Raw genomic sequence first — 22,657 nt, forward strand, 5'->3', positions numbered from 1 at the left:
ACCAGTACGTGGGCATCGGGGTAAAGGGATGGTAAAGTTGTAAAGTACAGTGGGAGCAATGGGGTACAGGGTTGGCCATGAACCAGTACGTGGGCATCGGGGTAAAGGGATGGTAAAGTTGTAAAGCATAGTGGGAGTAATGGGGTACAGGGTTGGCCATGAACCAGTACGTGGGCATCAGGGTAAAGGGATGGTAAAGTTGTAAAGTACAGTGGGAGCAATGGGGTACAGGGTTGGCCATGAACCAGTACGTGGGCATCGGGGTAAAGGGATGGTAAAGTTGTAGTAAAGCATAGTGGGAGTAATAGGGCACATGGTTGGCAAAGTTGTGAAATATAGCGGGAGTTGAGGAGAACACGGCTGATTAAAGTTGTAAAGTACAGCGTGGGTGAGTAATGGTGTACAAGCTTGATAAAGTTGTAAAGTGGAACTGAGTAATGGGGTACATGGTTGGTTAAGTACAGAGGAAGAGTGTAACAGTGAACATGGTAGAAAAGCTGTATGGTACAGTGGAAGTGAGTAATGGGGGGCTACTTGTTTGGTAAAGTTGTATGGTATAGTTGAAAGGAATCACTGGGAACAAATTCTATCATATTGTGGAAATAAATGAAGTGGGAAAATGGGTTGATAAAGCTGTGTCCTACTGTGGAAATGGGAAAAAAATGGGGCTGGGGGGATGCTTCACTGATAATAAAGCTGTACTAAAGAAATGAGTCACGGGGAACATCACTGATAAAGTTGCGCAGCTGAATGAATGAAGAGGAAGGCTTTAAAAAGCCTGACTTGAAACAGCTGAGAAACAAAGACCTGACAAAGCGAAAGAGGGAGCTCACACCAAGGGCAAGGTCCAGAGACAGAGAGAATGAGCGATGACCAACTGTGGATTCTTTTAATTTGGGTACGCAAAAAAACAGAGTGGATCCAAAGCTGATCGTAGATGCGCGTTTCCCCATATGCAGTGTGCACACGTGTACATCAGTGCATGCATGTATCTGCGTAGACTCTGTATGTCTGCACATCACTCATCTCACCGTCGGTATGGAGCTTTGGCCGTGGCCCACTGCTCCACTGTGGGTTCACCCCCTTTGTTCCCGGCCTCCTCCATCAGGCGATCGACATGACACAGGATGGCCGCCCACACTTTGGCCAGAACAAAGGGAGAGTAATGGCCCCCCCACAGCTCCACCCTCTTCCCTTGAGCGTTTTCGCCATATCCGTTGTTGTCTCGAAGGTCATACAGCTTGCTGGCCGCCTGAAGGCAATAAGCAAGGTTGGAGAGAAAGTTTCAGTTTCAGTGAACATGGGAGCTGCAGCCCACAAACGAAGAAGACAACAAAATACAAGAGAGGCAAGGCCTTCAAGACTCACTTGCGATAAATTAAGTCCCCTAGCATTAATTACAGAGTAATTTCCCTTTTTTACTATCTGCACCAAAACATTTGCAAAATAAAAAAAACTTCCATGCTTACCAAAAGAAGTTCCTGTTTGAACAAAAAATGATAATAATGACTCCTCTTGTTGTGTCAGAAGAGGTCAAAGTGCCAAGTTTAGAGAATACAAAAAATATAAATACAACAGTAAATGCAGTTTGCATATAATTAGGCTTCATTTTTTTGTGCCCATCCGAGAGGTGCAATATTGTTTTAAACAAGATGACTGGAAAGAACTGAATTTTTCCTATTTTTATGCCTAATTTGGTGTCAACTGACAAAGTATTTGCAGAGAAAATGTCAATGTTAAAGTTTACCACGGACACACAGACACACACACAGACAACCGAACACCAGGTTAAAACATAGACTCACTTTGTTTACACAAGTGAGTCAAAAATGAGGAACACAGAATATCAAACTGGGAGGACCAACAACAACAACAAAAAAGCATCATCAAACTTCCTACCAGGTTGACGCTAGGACACAGGACCCGGTGGTACTGGTCCCAGGCGGTGTCGCGACACAGCTCGCTGCAGTACATCTCCCTCCGGCACCTGGGGCACCAGACCGGCGTCATGTCCGGCCAGTGCCGGTCCACCACCTTCCGCGCCCGCTCCCCCAGGACCTCGTACTCATCCCCAAAGTAGTCCCTGGCCGTGATGAGGGAGGCTGTGCACTGACAGCAGGCGGGCACGTGAAGCGAGGGAAGCGTCTGGGCGTGCACCAGGGAAAGGTCCTTCAGCAGCACCTGAAACGGGCCAGCACAGTTCAGTTCAGTGTCCTGTTTCAAGGTGTCAGTGCCGCCGAAAACGGAACATGTCTGCCTACATGGTGGGGGTAAAAACAGTCATATATGTAAAACTGCTTCCTTTGCGTACTTTCTTCTGGAAAGCCCCTTGGCAGCATCTCCATCTTCACTGACTCCATGTCCACACTCCAGGCCCTTGACTCCCCTGATCCTGGTCCACTGATCCAGTCCCTTAAGGCCTCCCTCAAAACCCTTACCCAAACAACCCCAACGACCCTCCAGTGGGTGCCTGCACATGTAGGCCTCCCCGGCAACGAGCGTGCAGACCACCTTGCTAAGGAAGGAAGCCAGCTCACACAGCCAACCTTTCCTGCCATGTATGAGGAAGCAAAAACTCTCCTCCGCAGCTGATTCCGAAGAGGCTGGATCACCCTGACCAGGCACACCAGGATCCCATCAGGACACTGGAGAGGAGACACCAGACTACCATCTACCGCCTTCGCACAGGACACTGCGGCCTCCGAGCACACCTGAAGAGGATTGGAGTGGCAGCCACATCCCTATGTGATTGCGGCCAGGCTGACCAGACCCCATCCCATATTCTCCAAGACTGCCCCCTGTATGAGAAGATGCGGCAGCAGTCCTGGCCTGAGGGTGCTGACCTCAACACCAAGCTCTGGGGGACGGTAGCCGATCTTCACCGGACATCCAAGTTTGTGGCATCCCTTGGACTTCAACCCTGACTGCGTAGCTGTCGAACGCAAAAGAAAGAAAGAAAGAAAGATATATGTAAAAGCCCACTCATGTACAAAGGAGTGAATGTGGGAGCTGCAGTCCATGAACGAAGAAGAAGAAGAATGTTTCAGTTTCAGTTTCTTAAGGAGGCATCACTGCGTTCTGATACATCCATATTTGCTACACCACATCTGCTAGGCAGATGCCCAACAGCAGCAACATCCAACACGTTTGTCAGGCCTTGAAGTTGAATGCATTTTTGTCAGAGACAAATGCCAGTGAGGTATTCTACACAGTTTTCCATGTTACAGTCCGTGTAAAGAACTTACCTCATCCGCTTTAACATCTTCAGTGGCAACGATCGCTCTGCCGTACTGGGTGAAATCCACCATCACAGGAAAGTCCTTAGTCAGAGGATCGTACAGGCGTTTGACACGGATCTTCTGGAACAGTATGGCAGCCTCCACGTCCTTTTTCCCGCTGGTCACTGTAGCTTTCCTAAGCCAGAATTCCGCCAACACTGGCAGCCACAGGGAATGCAGGATTTTTCCTGCAACCCGTTTTGTTTAACTGAAGTATGTTTTTAAAACATAAAACTTAAAAGACTACAATTCATGCACACACACAAGATCTCCCTGTCTCTCAGTTGAAAATGAGTGCACACACATCTCTCTCTCTACTGAAAATGCATGCACACACATTTCTCTCTCTCCATAATGAAAATGCATGCACACAAATCTCTCTCCCTGTTGAAAATGCACGCACATAGATCTCTCTCCCTGTTGAAAATGCATGCATACACATCTCTCTCTCGCTACTTAAAATGCATGCACAGACATCTCTCTCCTTACTTAAAATGCACAAACACACGTCTCTCTCACTCCCTACTCAAAATGCTTGCACACAGAAAATTATCTCTTTCCCTCTCTGTCTCTTTGAGCAAGCAAAGCTACAGACTGGAAATTACTGCCCCTGCCAGTAGATTCTGTACAACAAAAGTCAATCAGTGGCCAAGTAGTAAGACACCAGACTAGGAATGGAGTGTCCACGGGTTCAATTCCAACATAAGGACCAGGATTTGTCTCCTCACCACTAGATCTTGAAAGGTGGTCTGGATGTTAGTCATTTGGATGTGTGCGCATTTGATCTTCTGCTTGTGTATGCACATGAAGGGGGTTCAGGCACTAGCAGGTCTGCACATATGTTGACCAGGGAGATTGGAAAAATTCCACCCTATACCCACCAGCCATCGTTACCAAGATTCGAACCTGGGACCGTCAGATTGAAAGTCCAACACTTTAACCATTCGCCCATCATTTGGATGATACAAAATACTGAGGTCCATTGTACAGCAAGGATTTTGCACACATAAAAGAATCTATACCAAATAAAGGGCTGTTCGTGACAAAACGCTGTAGGAAAATGTACAGTGATAGTCAAAGAAATATATTCGTGGACAGAAGATTTTTTTTTTCAAACTATGCATTGTGGTGATATGTTCTCCCCCAAGAGAGCAGCCTGAATTTCACACAGAGAAATCAGATGTGACCAAAAGTAATACAAAACAGTACAATAAAATACAGTACCATACAATACAACACAAAGACGCCAAACATAACAGGATGGAGGTATCTGATCTGCCATTCTGAAACGCTTCGATGACAACTGCAGAAAATGTGTGACCTCAGTTAAAGGCTGTAAAAAAAAAACCAAAAAAAAAACAAACTGGCAATTCAATCCAGTTTGAAGGAGGTGTTAGAGTATGCAAACAGAACCATATACATTACTGTCTTAACATATGTGTGTGTGTGTGTGTGTGTGTGTGTGTGTGTGTGTGTGTGTGTGCATTTTACATTTATATACGATTTATTTGTTGGATTTTTTTCTTTCTTTTCTTTTTTTTTCTTTTTTTCTTTTTTTTTTTTACATTGTTGTACACTACCTTGTCTTAACATGTGTGTGGGTGGGGGTGAGGGTTAAATATTTATATTTTATTTGCTGGATGTTTTCTATTGGTATATATCGTTGTGCAATACTTTATCGTCTTAATGTATGCACATGTGTGGAGGTGTGGGTGTGGGGGGGGGGGGTTGTTTTAGTCAGCTACTAAGTTTTTATCTGACTTGTTTTAGTGTATTGTATGGTACATATGGTCATGTTTATGTTGATGTCTACAATGAGCCTGTGATTGCATACGTTAATTTCCATGTGGATTAATAAAGTGTTTTTCAATTTGAATTAGAATGTACACTATGCATCTGCTGGGGAAAAAGCAGATGCCTAATCTTCACATAAACTCAGCATGCTCGTCAGACTTTGAGAAAGCCTGTTGTGTAAGACATGAACATTGAAATCAAATAAAATCATAAGACAACATAAATAAATATGGAAAAACATTTACTTACAAGTGAATAAATTCAATATACAAAGGCAAGCGCATGCATGGGAGAACGCTGACCTGCCACACATACAAACACTGACATCAAAATTCACAGATGTGGACGATGTCCAACCCACAAACTGCTACATGGCCACAGGTAATTCATGCCATACCCTCGCATCACCAATACTCTCAAACAGAATGAACTTTATGCAGAATAATTCTAACAAATATGTACAACATTTTAAAAAGGTCAATCTGACAACACAGACATCAGGAAAAAAATAAATAAATCAAAAAAACAACAAAAAACATGAGCAAAATTGTTCAAATACCAGCCTCACAAGGAAAAATTATTTCAAATACCAAAATCCAACCCCACATCCTTTTTTCTTTTTTTTTTTTTGGTTCCATTATTTGCATGGTTCCAGTGGCATTACTCCTCCCACACTGCTCACTCCAAGTTTCCCCCATACACAGCCACACCTCGATTTTTGTCTGTCTTCTTCTTCTGCATGGGCTGCAACTCCCACGTTCACTCTATGTACACAAGTGGGCTTTTACGTGCATGACCGTTTTTACCCCGCCATGTAGGCAGCCATGCCCTGTTTTCACAGATTGTTTGTCTGTCAAGGTCTCAGTGCCGGCAGTCCACAGGGAACCCCATCAAGGTTATGTCACCAGGAGAACACACACCAGAAGAGACCCTGCACTGTTGCCCAGTCATTTCAGTGGTGTTCAGTAGTGCCTGTTCTGATTCAGCATACACAGGGAAACACCTGTGAGGTCCCCTGTTAACAACAATAACCACTTAGTCATGGGGCCAGACTGAGAGAGCGCACCCTCCAGAGAGGAGACCACCGAAACATCCTTCCAACAACAGCCCCTCCAATGAATCTGCAGATACCAAAAACCTTGACAGGAAATCAACCCAATGCACCCCTGCCAGTTTTAATGTACCCACAGAGATGCCAACCCTTTGTCAAGTGTTAATTTTGTAGGAACAATCAGGAAATTTGGTAGGAACATTTTGGATTTGGTAGGAACACTCGGACTTCGAGCCACATCAGCAAACGCACATTTCATCTACAAGGCATACAAACACTTGGGCCTACCTGCAACACAGTGTAACTGCTACAAGTAAGCTGATTGGAGCCACTCAATGCTGTTTCAATGTAAACATGCACACAATTTGCTGAACATCATCACGTGAGACCAAGGTTAGTAGTGATTGCCATGGCCTCGTGATCGACAGGTCTAGAGCGTCTGGGTAATGTTATGACAGGAAAACATGTGACCATACTATGTAGTTGAAAATTAACTCATTGTAACAATTTTCACGTTGGCATAACATCAGAGCAAACTGCAATCAAGCGTAACAAAATACAGATAAACCGTAACAGTTGGCATTTCTGTACCCGTATACTATCCCTCAGGGAAGAAAATGTCTACAAACCAAGGCAAAAGGTTTTTCCAAGCACCAACCTCCCATATTCCAGACATCCGGAGTCCTGCTGCCCTTAGGGATGGCCCACAGGTCCTTCAAAGCCTCCACCAGGTCGTTGTTGTCAAACAGAAGCTGGGCTCGGAACTTGCGAGCAAAAACGTTTGTGGGCTCTGCGTTGATGGCTTTGGTGCACTGTTCGACAGATTCCTGATAGCGCCCTGTGGAGATTGCTTCGTACGCCAGCTGTGGAATCATAAAGGATGAAACGGTAAACAAGTGTAAATCTTCGTGAGCTTGGGAATTGTTGGTTTTGTCTACTATTGCCACTATCATCATCATCATCATTATAACACAAATATGAATGTAAAGCATGCATGTCAACTTTGACTTAAATCAGAATGGTGATTGTAATATTTTCAGTTTTCCATTAAAAAAAAACCAAAAAAAACCCTGATAGCAACATATTCTGATGTCATAAAAAAAAAATTTTTTAAAGCTGTAAGCAGCTGTTTGTGTCGCACACTCTTTCATCCAACCACTTCTGTTGTGGTGAGTAAAAATCTCTCACTTTCGCCCCACCCTATCCGCTATCACATTTAGGTTTAGGGCAGTGGTTACATTTAAATTTCAGACAAGTATGTCCGCATACAAGTCTTTAAACATGGTGTATTCTTGATAGGTGAATAAGAAACCCAATTTTCTTTGTTAAAAAAAAAAATTCTATGATAAGTTTGTCTGCTTACAACTCACTGCCCTGGGCCAACCCCCACCCCCTCACACACACACACACACACAGAGCAACAAAACGAAACCATCCACCACCACCACAACCAACTCAATGATACCTTCAGATACTTCACCGCCTCCGCCTGGTTGGCCTTGACCCCGTCCTGGCCCTTGAGAAGAGCGTCCGAGACCTTGTACTTGGTCTCCAGGATCTCCCTCTCCAGCCGGAGCTGCACGTCATCCCCAGGGTAAGGGTCCTGGGTGCAGAAGTCCAGGGCGTTGTAGGACGGTTCTGACTCCACCGCCGTCTCCGACTGCTGAAGGATGGTAGTCTGGAGCTGCCGCAGCTGTTCCACAAGGATCTGCCCACACGTTGTTGTTGTTGTTGTTGTGCTGTGTTTTGTTGCTGCTGTTGTTGTTGGTGGTGGTGGTGGTATTGGTGTTGGAGTGGTGGCATTGGTGTTGGAGTGGTGGTGGTAGTAGTGTTATGTTGGTGTATTGTGTGGTGTGGTATGCTATGGTGTGGTGTGGTGTTGTGTGGTGTGTTGTGTGGTGTGGCGTGGTGTTGCGCTGCACTGATCGCACTGCATCACATCATATTGTATCATACTGTACTCTTTGTCACAACAGATTCGGCTGTAGTCCAGGCTGCTCTTCCCAGGGAAAATGGCTTCACTGCTATGCAGCATCACCCCTTTTTTTTCCCCTTTTCTTCTGCCTGCAAGTGTATTTGTTATCCAATCAAAGTGGATCTTTCTACAGAATTTTGCCACGGACAACCCCTTTGTCGCCACAGATTCTTTTACATGCACTAACTGTGTGCTACAAACAGCACCTCAGTTCACCGTCTCATCCAAATGACTATAGTGTAGCAGCAACCATATCCTCATGATCCCACAAAAAAATCATTCAACACATCCACCTCTTTCTCAATATCATCACCATCAGTAACAACATCAGTACAAAAATATAGGTGACTGTGGCAGAGGTGTTTCTGATGGTGATGTAGAAGCAGTAACAGGAGAGGCATCTGTCAGTCTTGGGAGATTATGGTGTTGCGCTCCGGCTGGTGACTGATACAGCACCGGTTGTGGCTGGACAGACCATAACACTGGATTGACGATCCCTTCTGCACTGCACACAAGTGAAGTTTGATGCTGGTCTGTCCATCTGGCTGGCTCTGGACCTTTCTCCTCAGTCTCATTGTCTCAGAAAAATGGGCAAGCGTTTCTTCAAACTTTGAGAGGCCTATCTTCACCGCCTGCCTCCAAGCAAATCATTCTGAGGCTGTAGCTTCCCAGGCGTTCAGGTCAACATCCAAGACCTTTAGATCTCTATTGGGGACTGCCTATGGAATGTTTCCTCTGTACCAGTTCTTGTAGATCCAGCCAGCAGTAGATTTATGTCATCATCATCTCAACATCAATATCATTACCATTCATACCATCAACAGTAGCGGAGACAGTAGTAACAGTAACAAGTAACAGCTGATTTAGCATTAAAAAAAACCAACAATGGTAACCCACACACTGACCTTGGTGAGCAGTTACCTTACTGTTGGGGTCGATCTGCAGGCCAGCTTTGAAGAACTGCAGGGCTTCTTTGTACCGGCCCATGGCTATGCAGGCCTGACCTGCCGCGACGTAGGGTGCCAAGTCCCGTGAGTTCTCCACCATGGCAGCTTCTGCGTCTGTCAGCGCTGCCGAGTAGTCTTGCAGCTGTCATGGAAACACCATGCCTATGAATATCATATATATATATATGTACATATATATAGACAACAATGAAAACAAACAATTCCCCCAAACTGCAAAACTCAAAAACAAAAAACCAAATCACCACCATGACGGTGATGATAATGATGATGAAAACAATGAGAACGGCAGCATGGATGATGATGATAATGATGATCAGGAGGAGGAGGAAGAAGAGGAGGAGGAAGGTGATAATAATCCAGAAGAATGATGATAATGATGATAAAGCAATGGTGTAATAAAGATGATGAGGAGGAGGAAGCAGTCAACTGAGATGATTATGGTCACCATGCAGAAACACCCTTGCTCCAAAACCAAACACAGTAAGGAAATACAGAACTCCAAATAGATTATAAACTAAGAAAAACAGGCAGAGAGGACTTTGGTTTTGTCCTTGTTTTTCTTTGCTGTCCCAATCTCCACTGCTATCTTGATCTGTGGCACCGGCGTCATGCTGCTGGCCTCATCAGGTTGCCATAACTGCCATAAAGTTTCCCATGAGTGGAGACCTTGCACTACTCTGTGTCACATCATTTAATAACAATCATAATTATGTGAATTCATATCGAGCCTATTTTGCTAAACAGGGCTCTGGGCACTTTACAAAAAACTGGTAAACAGAATCACACACACACACACATACACACAAATTGTTTCAACTTACACACACACACACACACACACACACACACACAACACACACACAAAAGTAGTACACAACTTGAACAACAATGGAATGGCATGGGAGTATTCTGCATTGGTTTCAAGCAGTGGGTTCTCAAACAAGACTTAAGTTTAACAAAGTGGACAAAGACAAGCGCCTGATATATGCGGGGGGGACTTTGTTCAAGACAGTTGGGCCCGAAAAACACAATGGACTCTGACCAAACGACTTTGTTCGGAGAGAAGGGAACAGTATCAGAAGGAGAATGGAGCGGGCAGTGTTCAGCATATGTTTATTCTGATTAAATGCCATACGCAGAGGCTATCTGTTTAGCTTCCTGCTGATGACTGAGTACTGTAAAACTGCTCATTTGTGGAACCAGAATACCTCTGAAATAGAGACCATCACCACATTCCTCCAATAACAATCTCATTGACCTGCTGACACCAAAGACTTGATACTGACTCCAAGCATGTGTAAATGTGGCCGATAAATTGGAACCGAGGTCACCACAATGGCAGGGCACTGAACTTGAGACAGTTTTGCTGTATCTTAAGTAGATCACTGATAGTGACAATGAGTGTGCGCAGATCCATTCTGGCCTGCGACTTTGCAACAGGGAGGTACCTTTCATAAATACCAGGCTTGAGAGATACAGACCTGCAGTATCAGGTCAGAAAATTTTATCACCACTCTCATGACGAGTCAGACACATCCATGACATGGACAATACCCACAAGTAGCTCTCATCTTCTCCTTCGACTTAGTGCAATAACACACTCAATCAATCAACTCTGGACAGGAGTAAGACATATGCCTGAAAATACCACAATATTAGTCTGATATGGTTTGAACCCATGAACTTCCTGCTGTCAGTCCATGGCACAGTTCTAAGGTGAAGGAAAAAATAAAAGCCCTTCAACACTGAGACTTACCCTGAAATGGCATTGGGATCGCCGTCGCAGGTATGTGCATTTTTCTTCAGATGATACAGAAGAGGCACTGCAGTTCTTCAAGGCCTCTGACAGCTGTTGTATCATCTCTGGAAGCTTCTCTGCTGCCACCTTCATGACATCAGTGTCTGCTTCCATCATTTTTCCTGTTGATGGAGTTTCGCATGTCGTTTTCACCTTTGATGAAGGTTTTGGGGTTCCGTTCTGATACGGATCAGCTGTGCCATTTGTTGCTGCTGCTGCTTTTGCCTCTGATACATCCGACATTGGTAATGGTGTTGGTCAGGAGCTGCGAAAAAAAAAAAATATCCTTATTTTTTCGGTTTTGAATTTGCTTAATATGTGGAGGTGAAAATAAAAGAAATAATACCATACATATACGGAGATTTTCCTCCATGTGGGACTGAAGTATACATCAGCATTTGTCTCTGTGTATACATGTGTTTGTGAGTGTGTGTGTGTGTGTGTATGTGTGTGTGTGTGTGTGTGTGTGTGTGCGTGTATGTGTGTCTATGCACACATGTGCATGTGTCTGTCTAAATGGTACCTGCCTGTCTTCAACAACAACATTTCTAAAAAGCTCCCACACTCATGCTGCTGATTTTAAAGTAACTTAACCATTTCTGCCTTTTTTCAAAGCTAGTTCATCATTTAATCATATAAGCATACATACTTTACAAGTCACTGTCTAAAATATGGTAGAGCTTCTGTATGTGAGGGGGGGAAATGACATATGAAAAGAAATGCTGACAATGTGATAAGGGCTGCCTCTTGCATGAAAAAATGTGAGCTTCCAACTTTCAAATATACCTAAATATATCTTCCACTTTTTTCCCCCTGGAGCACAAGCAGTGTAGTACCGGTAGTCTAGCCTAAATAAACCGGTAGTCTAGTATTTTAGTAGATCTAGTGTTAGTAGTAACCTGCCTGACACGGAATTTACCGCCACATCAGTGCAAGTGCCTTCTTCAGTTTTCCGCTTCGCTCTCCGACCAGTATGACGTCTCCGAAGCGACAATGAGTAGGAAATCATCACTGGCGTCAACACAGCCAAGATATAAAGATGCAAGGATCAGCATAAATTTATCTCAAAAGTTTAGATCTATCCCGGGCCTGTGCACCCCGCTCAGTGTGCGGCCGGATTTTTTTCAAGATGGCTGACAGCGCGTGTCTTTTGCATGCCTTGACGTCATGTCGAGAAGCTCTCCAGACGGAGAAGTGAGGTACTATTAGTATCACAGCTAAGTTCGCTCAAGCAACCCACCCCATATGCGCAGTTGTGATGAAATGCAAAACCGAACACGATCCTTTGACCGCTTATTACAAAAATATTCTGTCATTAGCTGAATAAAATGAAAATCATCATAGCTAACGATTGCACTGTTCAAGGTCAGGGCTATCAAAATAACTTGAAATGTCTGTATTTCTTTCTGATTTGTTTCTTTATGTCTGAGAGGTATTCGATTTTGTCAAAGAACATCAGATTTCTTTGTTTACCAATCTACCATACCACAAAAGGGGTGAAAGGAATGAACTAAGTGAATGTTTTCTGCATACCCCGTCCACCACACCAAGTAATTTTAAATTACTTGAATTTTCGTCAGTGATCGAGAAATAAATGTCTAAATTTGTCGCCTGAAAGCAAAGTATGCATGGCTCAGTGCCTCTTCAGCCCCTCGATTGGCTTTGTTGTGTGTGTGGTGTGTGTGTGTGGTGTATGTGTGTGTCACAACCCATAAGGGGTTGCCCATGAACCCCCCGCACCTTCCCAGACTAACTGACACCCCGACAACACAAAACACAGTGACATAGATAAATCAGCTCAATTCTTTACTGTTGTACACTGGTCCAGACACACAAACTGAAACACTTAACTACAGCAACACTTTTTAGTTACATCATAGCAGCATGATCAAGACACAGTAAGCCCTAATAACAGCAGCACGGATCTACGCAAAAGAAACAAAAAATGTCAGTTCACTTGAACTTAAATCAAGTTCATCTGTTGAAGGATAGCATCACTGAACTGGCTTCAGTCGTACGCCCGCAGAAACGTAGGGGGTGGAAACGGGAGGAGGGACTGTGGGTGAGGACGTTGGAAATATGAGGTTGGGGGAAGGAGTGGAAGTGAGGGAATGTGGAACGGACAGGGCCTGAAGGGGAATGACTGTAGAGGCGAGCCCTGGAGTTCCGTCGGGGTAGCAGACAGGGGAAATCCACAGGAAAAAGTCAAGGGAACAAATCTGTAACAACTCCCATATCTCTGTAGATTACGCTCTAACATTTGAAAGAGTACCCCCCCCCCCCCCTTCCTGGAATGATACGGAATGCACTAAGGAAATAATTGGTTATCTTATCAACATATACAGTCAATTTCACACAATGCTACGAACGCCAAAAGTACATGAAATATTTATGATTTATCCAGTAATTAAAGAGTTAAACTCGCGTGCAATCCGAAAGAGACATTTACCCTAAATGACAAAATGTCGGTATCTATCCTTGTGGTTTCAACTACCAAAACAAAACTCAATGAGCCAACATTGCAATCTCCCAATCACATTTCAAACACCACACAAATGTTTTGGAAATCTTAGGCTGCAGTTGGACACAGTTCACAAAGGAAATAAATTGGAAACAACTCGAGCTGAATACATAGCAAAACAACTCTAAACACAACCTTATCAATTATCCCAACATAAATATCTAGAAATAAAAGAATACTGGGTTTAAAAGATTTCCGTTAAAACAATCCCAAAAATACAACCAAATGTCACAAGTTACGACACTAACACCACGAGGACAAACTAACTATACAACTCCCCCCTCACCTGTCACCAGACAGGAATCAGGCTCACCACTGGCCCAGGAGAGAACACGAAACACAGATCCACACAGAGGCAGAAGGGGGTCACACCAGAACCGACTGTCCAAGAGGGCACCCAACAGCTCACTTGCTGGAACGGCGATCCTTCTCCTTCCAAAGCTCGGCACCAAAGGCCTAGCAAAACTCTCCCTTTACAACGAGGTTAACTCCGAACTCATCTCAAGAGTTCAGAGCGAGAATGACTAAGGACATGTCAGACACTCATCACAAACAGATTCACGTGCTTCAGTTCGGAACAGAACTGAGCACACAAGAGAACGACAGAGCACAAAGGGGGAGAGAGAAGGAGGGAGAAAGGGAGAGGGGAAAGGGAGACGAACACACGCACAAATGAATACTACGAGCCGTGACAGTGTGTGTGTGTTTAAATCATCATCACATGATGACGGTCCATTTTGCTCAAAATTATAAATAATACTTTTGTCCTGTCTTAAGTCTTTAAAGGGAGACTAGAAGATATGCTATGAAGAATGCCCGCCGTTGTTTAATTACTGCATGACACATGATTAATCCATGCAAATATCGGGAGAGGGGAAGTGGCGAGTTTAAAATAAAGTAAAGAACTAAGTGGGGCGGGGAGTAGGTCAGGAGAAGAAGCCTTGCCAGTAGAGTCAGTCGGAAACCTGTAGATATAAATGCATTTGTACTGACACCGTGCGTTTTGAATGTCGACAAGAAATAAAGAACCAGACATATAATGCAGACACCGTACACGAGTAGTCTACCGTAGGCCCAGCCATTATATCCTCTCCCCTACAACTTTACCTGTGGATCCAGGTAAGTTCACAGCAAGTATCCCATGTGTTTCCGTTTATAACATACATCACTCTGATGTCACTGGCAGACGCAGGACATGTGAGCCGCGGCAGCTTCTTCCACCAACAGATTTACAGCCACGAGTAGATGTATGTTTACATGGCACTCAAGTGTGTGTGTGTGTGGAGGATGAGATATGTCAGTGTGTGTATGCATGTCTTTACTGTGGGAGCAACGGAACATTGGAACGTGCGGGTGTGCATATATATATATATATATATATATAGGGGGGGGGGATATGTGCGTGTGTGCTTGTAGTACAACTGAGTAACGGTGTACGCGTGTGTGTGTGTGTCTGTGTGTGTGTGCCGTGGAAACTGCGATTCGTAGCCTAGTAGTCTGTGGAGGCGGGGGAGGGGGGTGTGCAGGGTAATGTGTGTTTGTGTGTGTTGGGGCTCGTGTACATTTATGTGTATTTGTTTGTGCTTTCATATCTGTGAAACTGCATGTTTGTCGCATATCTGTTATGCATATGTGTGAATGTGTGTCTGCATGTTTTACTGACATTAAATTTTATTTGCTTATTTACTTATTCATCATCATTATTGTCTTTTTATGTTATTTTCATTTACTATTATTATTATAATTGTTTTCAAGTTTTTTTGTTTTTTTTTTTTTTTTTTCTCTCAATGCCTGACAAGTAAGCGCGTTGGGTTACGTTGCTGGTCAGGCATCTGCTTGGCAGATGTGGTGTAACGTATATGGATTTGACGGACCGCAGTGACGCCTCCTTGAGCTACCGATACTGACACTGATACTCCGCTGTTTACGTACCGTAACACAGCCTCCTTCACCCTTTCTCCCCTCCCGGCCCTCCTTCATACACGTACATCACCATCCCCTTCCGCGCTCCTCATAGTTCGGCGGCCTCTTATAGTTACTGCTGCACTTGAACGGCATCTATCCACAATACACTACTGCTACAGCTACACACCTTCACCGCCCATCTGCTTCAGCTACACACTGACCTACACACCGCCTTCCGAGCACGTGCTCGCTCCGTCTCTCTCTCTCTCTCTCTCTCTCTCCATTAAGATTATTTCCCCTTTGTTATTATTCTGTGTGAAAAATAAACATCCGTATCTCTCTCTCTCTCTCTCTCTCTCTCTCTGTCTCTCTCTCAAAAGCGCGCGCGAGTGTACGCACACGCACACACACATACACGTGCGACACCCCGCAGCCACACATATAACACACGCACACACACACACACTGACACACACACACACTGGCGCACACACACACACAGAGACATGTAGCCGGTTGGGCAGGGATTCTCTCACCACGTCAGCACCAGTTTTCTTCAAGGCTTTATTGAGGACGCGACGGGGAACGTATCGGGACTTGGGTAAAGGGAACAGAGGAGAGCGGGGGGTTAAAGGGCAAGGGACTGTCCTCGTACAAGGAGGGAAGGAAATAAGTAAATGATTACCCTGTGGACAAAACAACAAAGTCCTCGTAAGCAAGCGTACAGTAATGTCTACGTTCATTCACTCACTCACTCCCTCCAAACATCACTTTACCAAATATTTCACATGAATCTACAATTGTTACAAACGTGTGACAAGACTAAACTATCCCATTAATTGAAATGAGCAATTGCTTCCCGATTCGAAATTGTCTAATTTCTCAAAAGATATTTATATAAATCCTAGAAACTTCAAAACGTAAGTTGAGGTTACATTTCTGTTAAGATTAACTCGGTTATTCGAAATACTGAATTGCAAATCCGTTCTAATGCATAACATCTAAACTCAAAGTAAACTGATAGAATAATATCAATAAGGAAATACAAATAGCATTTACATTTTGGTATCAATTTCTCAATGCTAGAAATGCTTACTGTAAAGTATGATATATTTCACTCACCCTATGAGGTTGACAGAGGCCCGCACACACACTGCTGTTGCCTGTTCTCTTTTAAAGCTAACTGAGAACTGATGATATTGGTTCTACAAGGAAAGGGTAGGAGAACTCACTTCGTAAAAACATATCAAGATGCAGCACATCCATGACCCTACATGAATATTATTTTGCACGTGAAGTAATGATGCTAAAGCTAACACGGGTCATGAACGTGCACTCTCTCTCTCTCTCTCTCTCTCTCTCTCTCCCTCTCTCTCTCTCTACGGGGCAAAGAGAACAATTTCACCCTGTTACAGATATATATATATATGTGTGTGTGTGTGTACCACACACACACGTTGAGAATTGAGAAATACGGCTCCGGCAGTGGTCTGTACTCCAAATAAATGGATACGTCATTAAAAAGAGTCAATGGATAAATAATCAAACAAACAAATGAATAAAAGTAACCAGCCAGATAGAAAATGAAATGAAAGAAAATGCGGGGGAGGGGAGGGGGGGAATATATATATATATATATATATATATATATATATATATATATGTGTGTGTGTGTGTGTGTGTGTGTGTGTGTGTGTGTACAGTGTAGCCTCACCGACCACAAATACGTACAACGGCCGACCTTCACCTTATCGTGGATCTTGGCACGTTCCAGCCGTCATCACAAATGAAACAACAGGAGCACTCGCTGCCAGAGTCTCCCCCCCCCTCCCCCTCCACACACACACACACACACACACACCACACCTCCACACCCACACTTCCCATGGTTCCTAACCTACGTAACATGGACCACGTGGAAAACGGGTAACGAAGGGAGAAAGAAAAGGGAGTGGAAGAGCTGGGTGATGAGGGAAGTGGGAACTGTAAGACTGGTCGAACGAGAAGTGGGGTGAGAGAGACTGAGAGGGGAGAGAGAGAGAAAGAGAGTGGGGGGGAGAGGAGAGCCTAGAGGGAGAGAGAATAGAATAGGAGAGAGGGGGAGACAGAGAAGAGAAAGAGAGAGGGAGTTATAAGATCCAAGATACAATCATATTTCATTATCTCATTGTTGACACATTTCAGGCTGACGAAGACGAAGTATTAAGCAGTTGATTAATTAATGACAAAAGATTCGTCAACATCATCTACATACCAAATTATAACATCAAACTGGATAACACTGTAATCACTCACCGGACAGGAATACCCCCAATCTAATAACAGTGTAACTGGAAACCAATAATTCTCTGTGCGTGCGTCAGTGCCAGTGCGTGTGTGTGATCGAGAAAGTGTTTATATTACAACTTGAATCCCTTCATGTTCTCTTCACCCCTTCCTTTCCATCACTGACCACCACCCCGCTCTTTATCTCCTTCCTTCCTCCTCCTCCTCCTCCTCCTCCTGCTCCCTTCATTAACTGACTCACTCAGTACGGCCAGTCCTCTCTTCTCCTCTACACAGACCCCTCGGATGTCCAGTGGGGGTCTGAATGACCCAACCTTTAGCTTCCGTCGTCAGAACTGTTGTGGTATTCTTTGTCAACATTCACCTCTTCAGTGTAAGAGCCTTCCGCTTGTAATATTTTGATGGTGGTAATTGGTGTGAAACGCTGTTAACGTCGTCTCTTTCGCCGTTCGTATGGAGAGAGTTAAAAAGAAAATATATCTTCTTCTTCTTCTTCTTCTTCTTCTTCTTATTATCATCATCATCATCATCATCATCATCATCATCATCATCATTATTACTATTATTTTTTTTATTATCCAAGTACAGGGTATTATCATCAGTATATACCAACCAAATCCTATTGATGCACATTGATTCTTTTCATACAAATAAAAAATATAAAAAAGCCAAGGAAACTTTTTTTTTTTCTCTATGAGTGACGACCTTGAATTTTATTCAATGTCACTTGGTGATACCAGCCATAGAGAATTGTGTATATTGACGTGTATCTGTAAGTTTTGACAATTTCAATGTTGGACAAAAAGTACAAAACAAAACAATAACAACAACAGAACGTTTAAAAAAAAACAACAAAAAAAACCTCGTCAAAGTAAACAAAAAGAAAAACAAATCACACACATACACACACACATTTGACCTTGAGACGCAAAACAAATCGAGGTCAAGGTCAAGATAACAGCATCAGTCGTGCTATTTGGAAAAGGTGGTCTTTTGGCCCGGGTTGTTGCCAGACGCTCGCACACGGCACGTGCACTTGGGGGGTTTATAGGTCAAATGAATACATTACACATTATGACGTCTGCATCTTCACGACTTCTATAGAGTATCACTGCGTAACCTTTTCCCGATTGGTCACAAAAAGATAAAACATATACAATGTACGGACTAAAGATCAAGGAATCCCAGAACAGACAAATATTTGAGCACTGAGTATCCCTGGATCACATGTACTCAGAAATGACCATGAAAGGAACGAACATTTTTCACTGGTGAAAACCATTGTGTTGTGCCGGTTGCGTTCGGCGTTGCGTGGTGTTGGTTGTGTTGTGTTGAGTTGCGCCGTTTGCTTTGCATAACATTTGTGTTGCGTTGCTAGAGTTGTGTTGTGTTGCATTGTGTTCACGGTGTTGAAATACATTACTTTTCTAGCTTAAACATTATTTCCCTGTGTGAAATTTCGGTCGGGCTTGGCTTGCTGCCCTTCAGCCCCTGGGACAGAGCGAGTCATCATGATCGGGAGCCATCAGCATGTCCTCAGTATTTCTTCACTGAACTGATCTTCTGACGTGCAGTATCTGAAAGTGTTCTTAACCCCTTGTCTGCCACTGACGAGTATGCATGTTAGTGAAGTATGTATGTCACGACACCGAGATAAAACTATATATCCCAGGATGTCCCGGTCATCATTTGTATCTGGACGCTTCTTCCACTTTTATTTGGGTTGCACTGCTTTTGTTCAACAAAGTCGGTTATACTGACTAAAAATTTCTTAAAATGTATGCCTCAATGATCTCATTTCAAACAACGTTCGGCAGTTAAGGTGTTAAGCGGACTGATGAAAACAGTTCAATGATTAACACCACTGAATTGTCTTTGGGGACGTGTCATTGAGTGTGTCTCTATATGTGTGTGTGTGTGTATGTGTGTGTGTGTGTGTGACACAAACGTCAGGTACGGCCGGCGGCACTTACGCCCCCGGGTTTATCTCTGTTCTCATTCGTCGAAAAGACTAGCACCCAGACTACCGGATATATTGGACTCAAGGTCGAAAGTGATGGAGAGGGAAGATGAGAATAGGCTGAATGCTGTATACGAGACTCGAACCGTGGATTCTACGCAGGATCGTGTCCGTCGATTCCAAAACTAAGATGAGCACGTACGCAAACAGAAATACCCCACGGGTAATCCACCTCTTCCCTCAACCACTGAACCATCAAAATCAAATGGATGAGAGCCGTTTCACTCCAAACTGACGCTGGAAGCCCATATGCTATCAGCAAGCACCGAGCGTATCAGTTATGGCCATGCATCACACACTCAGACAACTTCACTTACCAGTAAGTTTTATCTGAGAGTGCTGAAATCAACTTGACGCCCCCCCCCCCCTCCCGACACCCCCCTCCCCCAACACACACACCCCCCACCCCTCCCCCAACCCCCCATCTCTCTCTCTCTCTCTCTCTCTCTCTCTCTTTCACACACACACACACACACACGTGACACACAGAGGTACGTACGCACACTGACACGCACACCGGCACATGCTTATTCACACACACACACACACACACACACACACACCACACACACACACAGTCACAGACGCGTGCGCGCAATTACTGATGAAGCATTGGTTCCACACATACAGCAAATATTCCTCGCAACATCTCGCGTGATCTTCGCTGGCACTGATCTACCCTGTGATAAATTATTGATAACTTCATAATCGTCATAAAAACAGCAACTGCAATAACAATCATACAACTAATGATGACGATGAAGACGATGATGATGTTCATAACGATAATGTTATATAACTGCATATTCTATTATTATCTTCTTTTTTTTTAAAGAAGGATTAAGATGCCCAGGTCAAGTTTGATCCCAATCAGCTCCAAAAAAATTTAATCTTACTCGTGTTCAACACCAAGATCAGTTTTGGCCCCAAGGCCGATTAATAACCGCTTCCTCAGAAGGCAAGTTAACAGCTGCAAATTAGACTGTACTGAATCCATTATTTGGTAATTGTTGAATTAACCGCAGTTTCATAGTTTGGGATTTGATCCATGCAGGATCATTCCCATTATATTTGTTCATCCTATCTTTTTGGACAGAATGGGCGATCACTCTGCCAAACTCCATCGGTCACGCGCTCTGATCTAAAAATAGATTTGTTAGCTCAGTGGCGCCGGTGTGCGTGGGCTCTTATGACAGACAGACAGACAGACACTCAAGAAGCTGAAACCGATACACACAGCAGGCTTTCACTTGTACACAGAGGGGGGCTTAAACTAACATTTCGTGTTTGGAACAATGCCCAGAGCTGTTAGCAATAGAACTGAGAGAACCGAGGCACAGAGAGTGTGTGGGAAGATGCTCAGAAAAAAAAGAGGGAGGGGGGAAGGGGGGGGATAGATTCCAGACCAGCATGATTTTACGTGCTCACACGCTAATATAAGCCAGCAGCAGACACACACCGTACCTGATGCCACGATCAATCAGTCACTCGTGCATGCGTACATACATAATGTGTTAAATTAATGCATGCATTTGCCACAGTTCCCTCAGTAGAGGCAGTCGACGGGTGCAATAGCCAAATGGTTAAAGCGTTGGACTTTCAATCTGAGGGTCCCGGGTTCAAATCTCGGTGCACCTGGTGCCAGGTACAGGTTGGAGATTTTTCCGATCTCCCAAGTCAACATATGTGCAGACCTGCTAGTGCCTGAACCCCCTTCGTGCGTATGCGCACGCAGAAGATCAATTACGCACGTTAAAGATCCTGTAATCCATGTCAGCATTCGGTGGGTTATGGAAACAAGAATATACTCACAGCATGCACACCCCGAAAACGAGTATGGCTGCCTACATGGCGGGGTAAAAAAAAAAACAACAACAAAAAAACAAACCAAAACGGTCATACACTTAAAAAATGCTACATGTCTGTCTGAGTGTGTATGTGTGTGCGCCTGAAATCTCAGTGATTGAATGACACAGGAAACGCCGATGAGCGCCCAGTGGCAACCGTCAGTCGGCTCTAGCCAGGTCAGTAGACAGCCTGTGGTGCAATATGATGACCCCGTGTATATAAAGCGCTTAGAGCTTGGTCTCTGACCGAGGATAGGCCCTATATAAGTATCCACATCAATCAATCAAACAATCGATCCGCTGCTCTATTCATGACTAACTGACACGAAAACAAAGCCCAACATGAGAACGACGAAAACATACACGTATCTATTATTATTTCCCTGCAAGGCGCTCGTATATCGTAGAAACACTATGCGTTTATCTTTTTATTTTATTTTTCATATATATATATATATATATATATATATATACAGCTTGATTTATGTGTAGTGGGCTGTCAGTGTTTTCAGCTGGAGACGGAGCTAGGTTGAGTCTAGCCGATGCTTGTGACAGTAGCCATTTTTCCAAACTATTTTTGTCTCAACCTCCCCCCCCCCCCCTTCCGGTCTCCCCCCCCCCCCCCCCCCCCCCTGTTTCATGAGCGTTTATCCGTGAAATGTATGTAGTTGTTTTGTTTTTTGTTTGTTTTGTTGTGTTGTTTTGTTTTTTCCTCGGCTTGTGGTTGTTAATATAAACGTTTGGAAACAAAGCTTTGTTGAACGTAACTGTTTTGTTTTAGCTGCTCAGAACTTGGAAGTTGCTTGCGTCACGTTGCGCATCGATTGCACGCCTACGTTTTTGGTTTGTGTGTGTGTGTGTGTGTGTGTGTGTTTTGTTTTTTGTTTTTTGTTGTTTTTTTACGGAAACTGCAGTTTGTGACGTGATGTGATGTGTGTGTGTGTGTGTGTGTGTGTGTGTGTGTAATCTTCGTAAATGAAAAAAAAGGCGGATTTTCTTTGCTGTTCAACATGCCAGTGGGCAGTACTGAAGAGAGAGAGAGCCTCGGAGAGAGAGAGACAGACAGACAGAGACTGAGAGAGAGAGAGAGAGAGAGAGAGTGATGTGTGTGTGTGTGTGTGCGCGCGCGCGCGCGTATTAATGTGAATCAGTGCCATGCGTCGGGTTCGTCAGCAAGTTTAGTTGTCGGCAGAGTAATAGTGAGTAGTAGTGCA

The 22,657-nt window shown here is 44.0% G+C and overlaps 1 protein-coding gene across 4 annotated transcripts in view; it reads right to left on the reverse strand.

Annotated features, from left to right (window-relative positions):
• LOC143300411 (protein-lysine N-methyltransferase SMYD4-like) overlaps positions 1-22,657 on the reverse strand; it is a 31,557-nt gene that overhangs the window by 5,089 nt on the left and 3,811 nt on the right. For 2 of the 4 annotated variants that reach the window (XM_076614051.1, XM_076614053.1), the window contains 7 exons: positions 10,823-11,129; positions 9,020-9,187; positions 7,589-7,831; positions 6,782-6,986; positions 3,246-3,466; positions 1,900-2,181; positions 1,032-1,252 (listed from right to left, as the gene is read on the reverse strand). In XM_076614051.1, the coding sequence (XP_076470166.1) occupies positions 1,032-1,252; positions 1,900-2,181; positions 3,246-3,466; positions 6,782-6,986; positions 7,589-7,831; positions 9,020-9,187; positions 10,823-11,107 (1,625 nt within the window). In that variant the 5' untranslated portion in view covers positions 11,108-11,129. Of the gene's footprint in view, positions 1-1,031; positions 1,253-1,899; positions 2,182-3,245; positions 3,467-6,781; positions 6,987-7,588; positions 7,832-9,019; positions 9,188-10,822; positions 11,130-14,492; positions 14,646-15,826; positions 15,977-22,657 lie in introns of those variants that run through there. The other 2 variants (XM_076614054.1, XM_076614052.1) reach the window with 2 other exon arrangements.

This window comes from Babylonia areolata, chromosome 26 (genome assembly GCF_041734735.1).
Source record: "Babylonia areolata isolate BAREFJ2019XMU chromosome 26, ASM4173473v1, whole genome shotgun sequence".
NCBI lineage: Eukaryota > Metazoa > Mollusca > Gastropoda > Neogastropoda > Buccinidae > Babylonia > Babylonia areolata.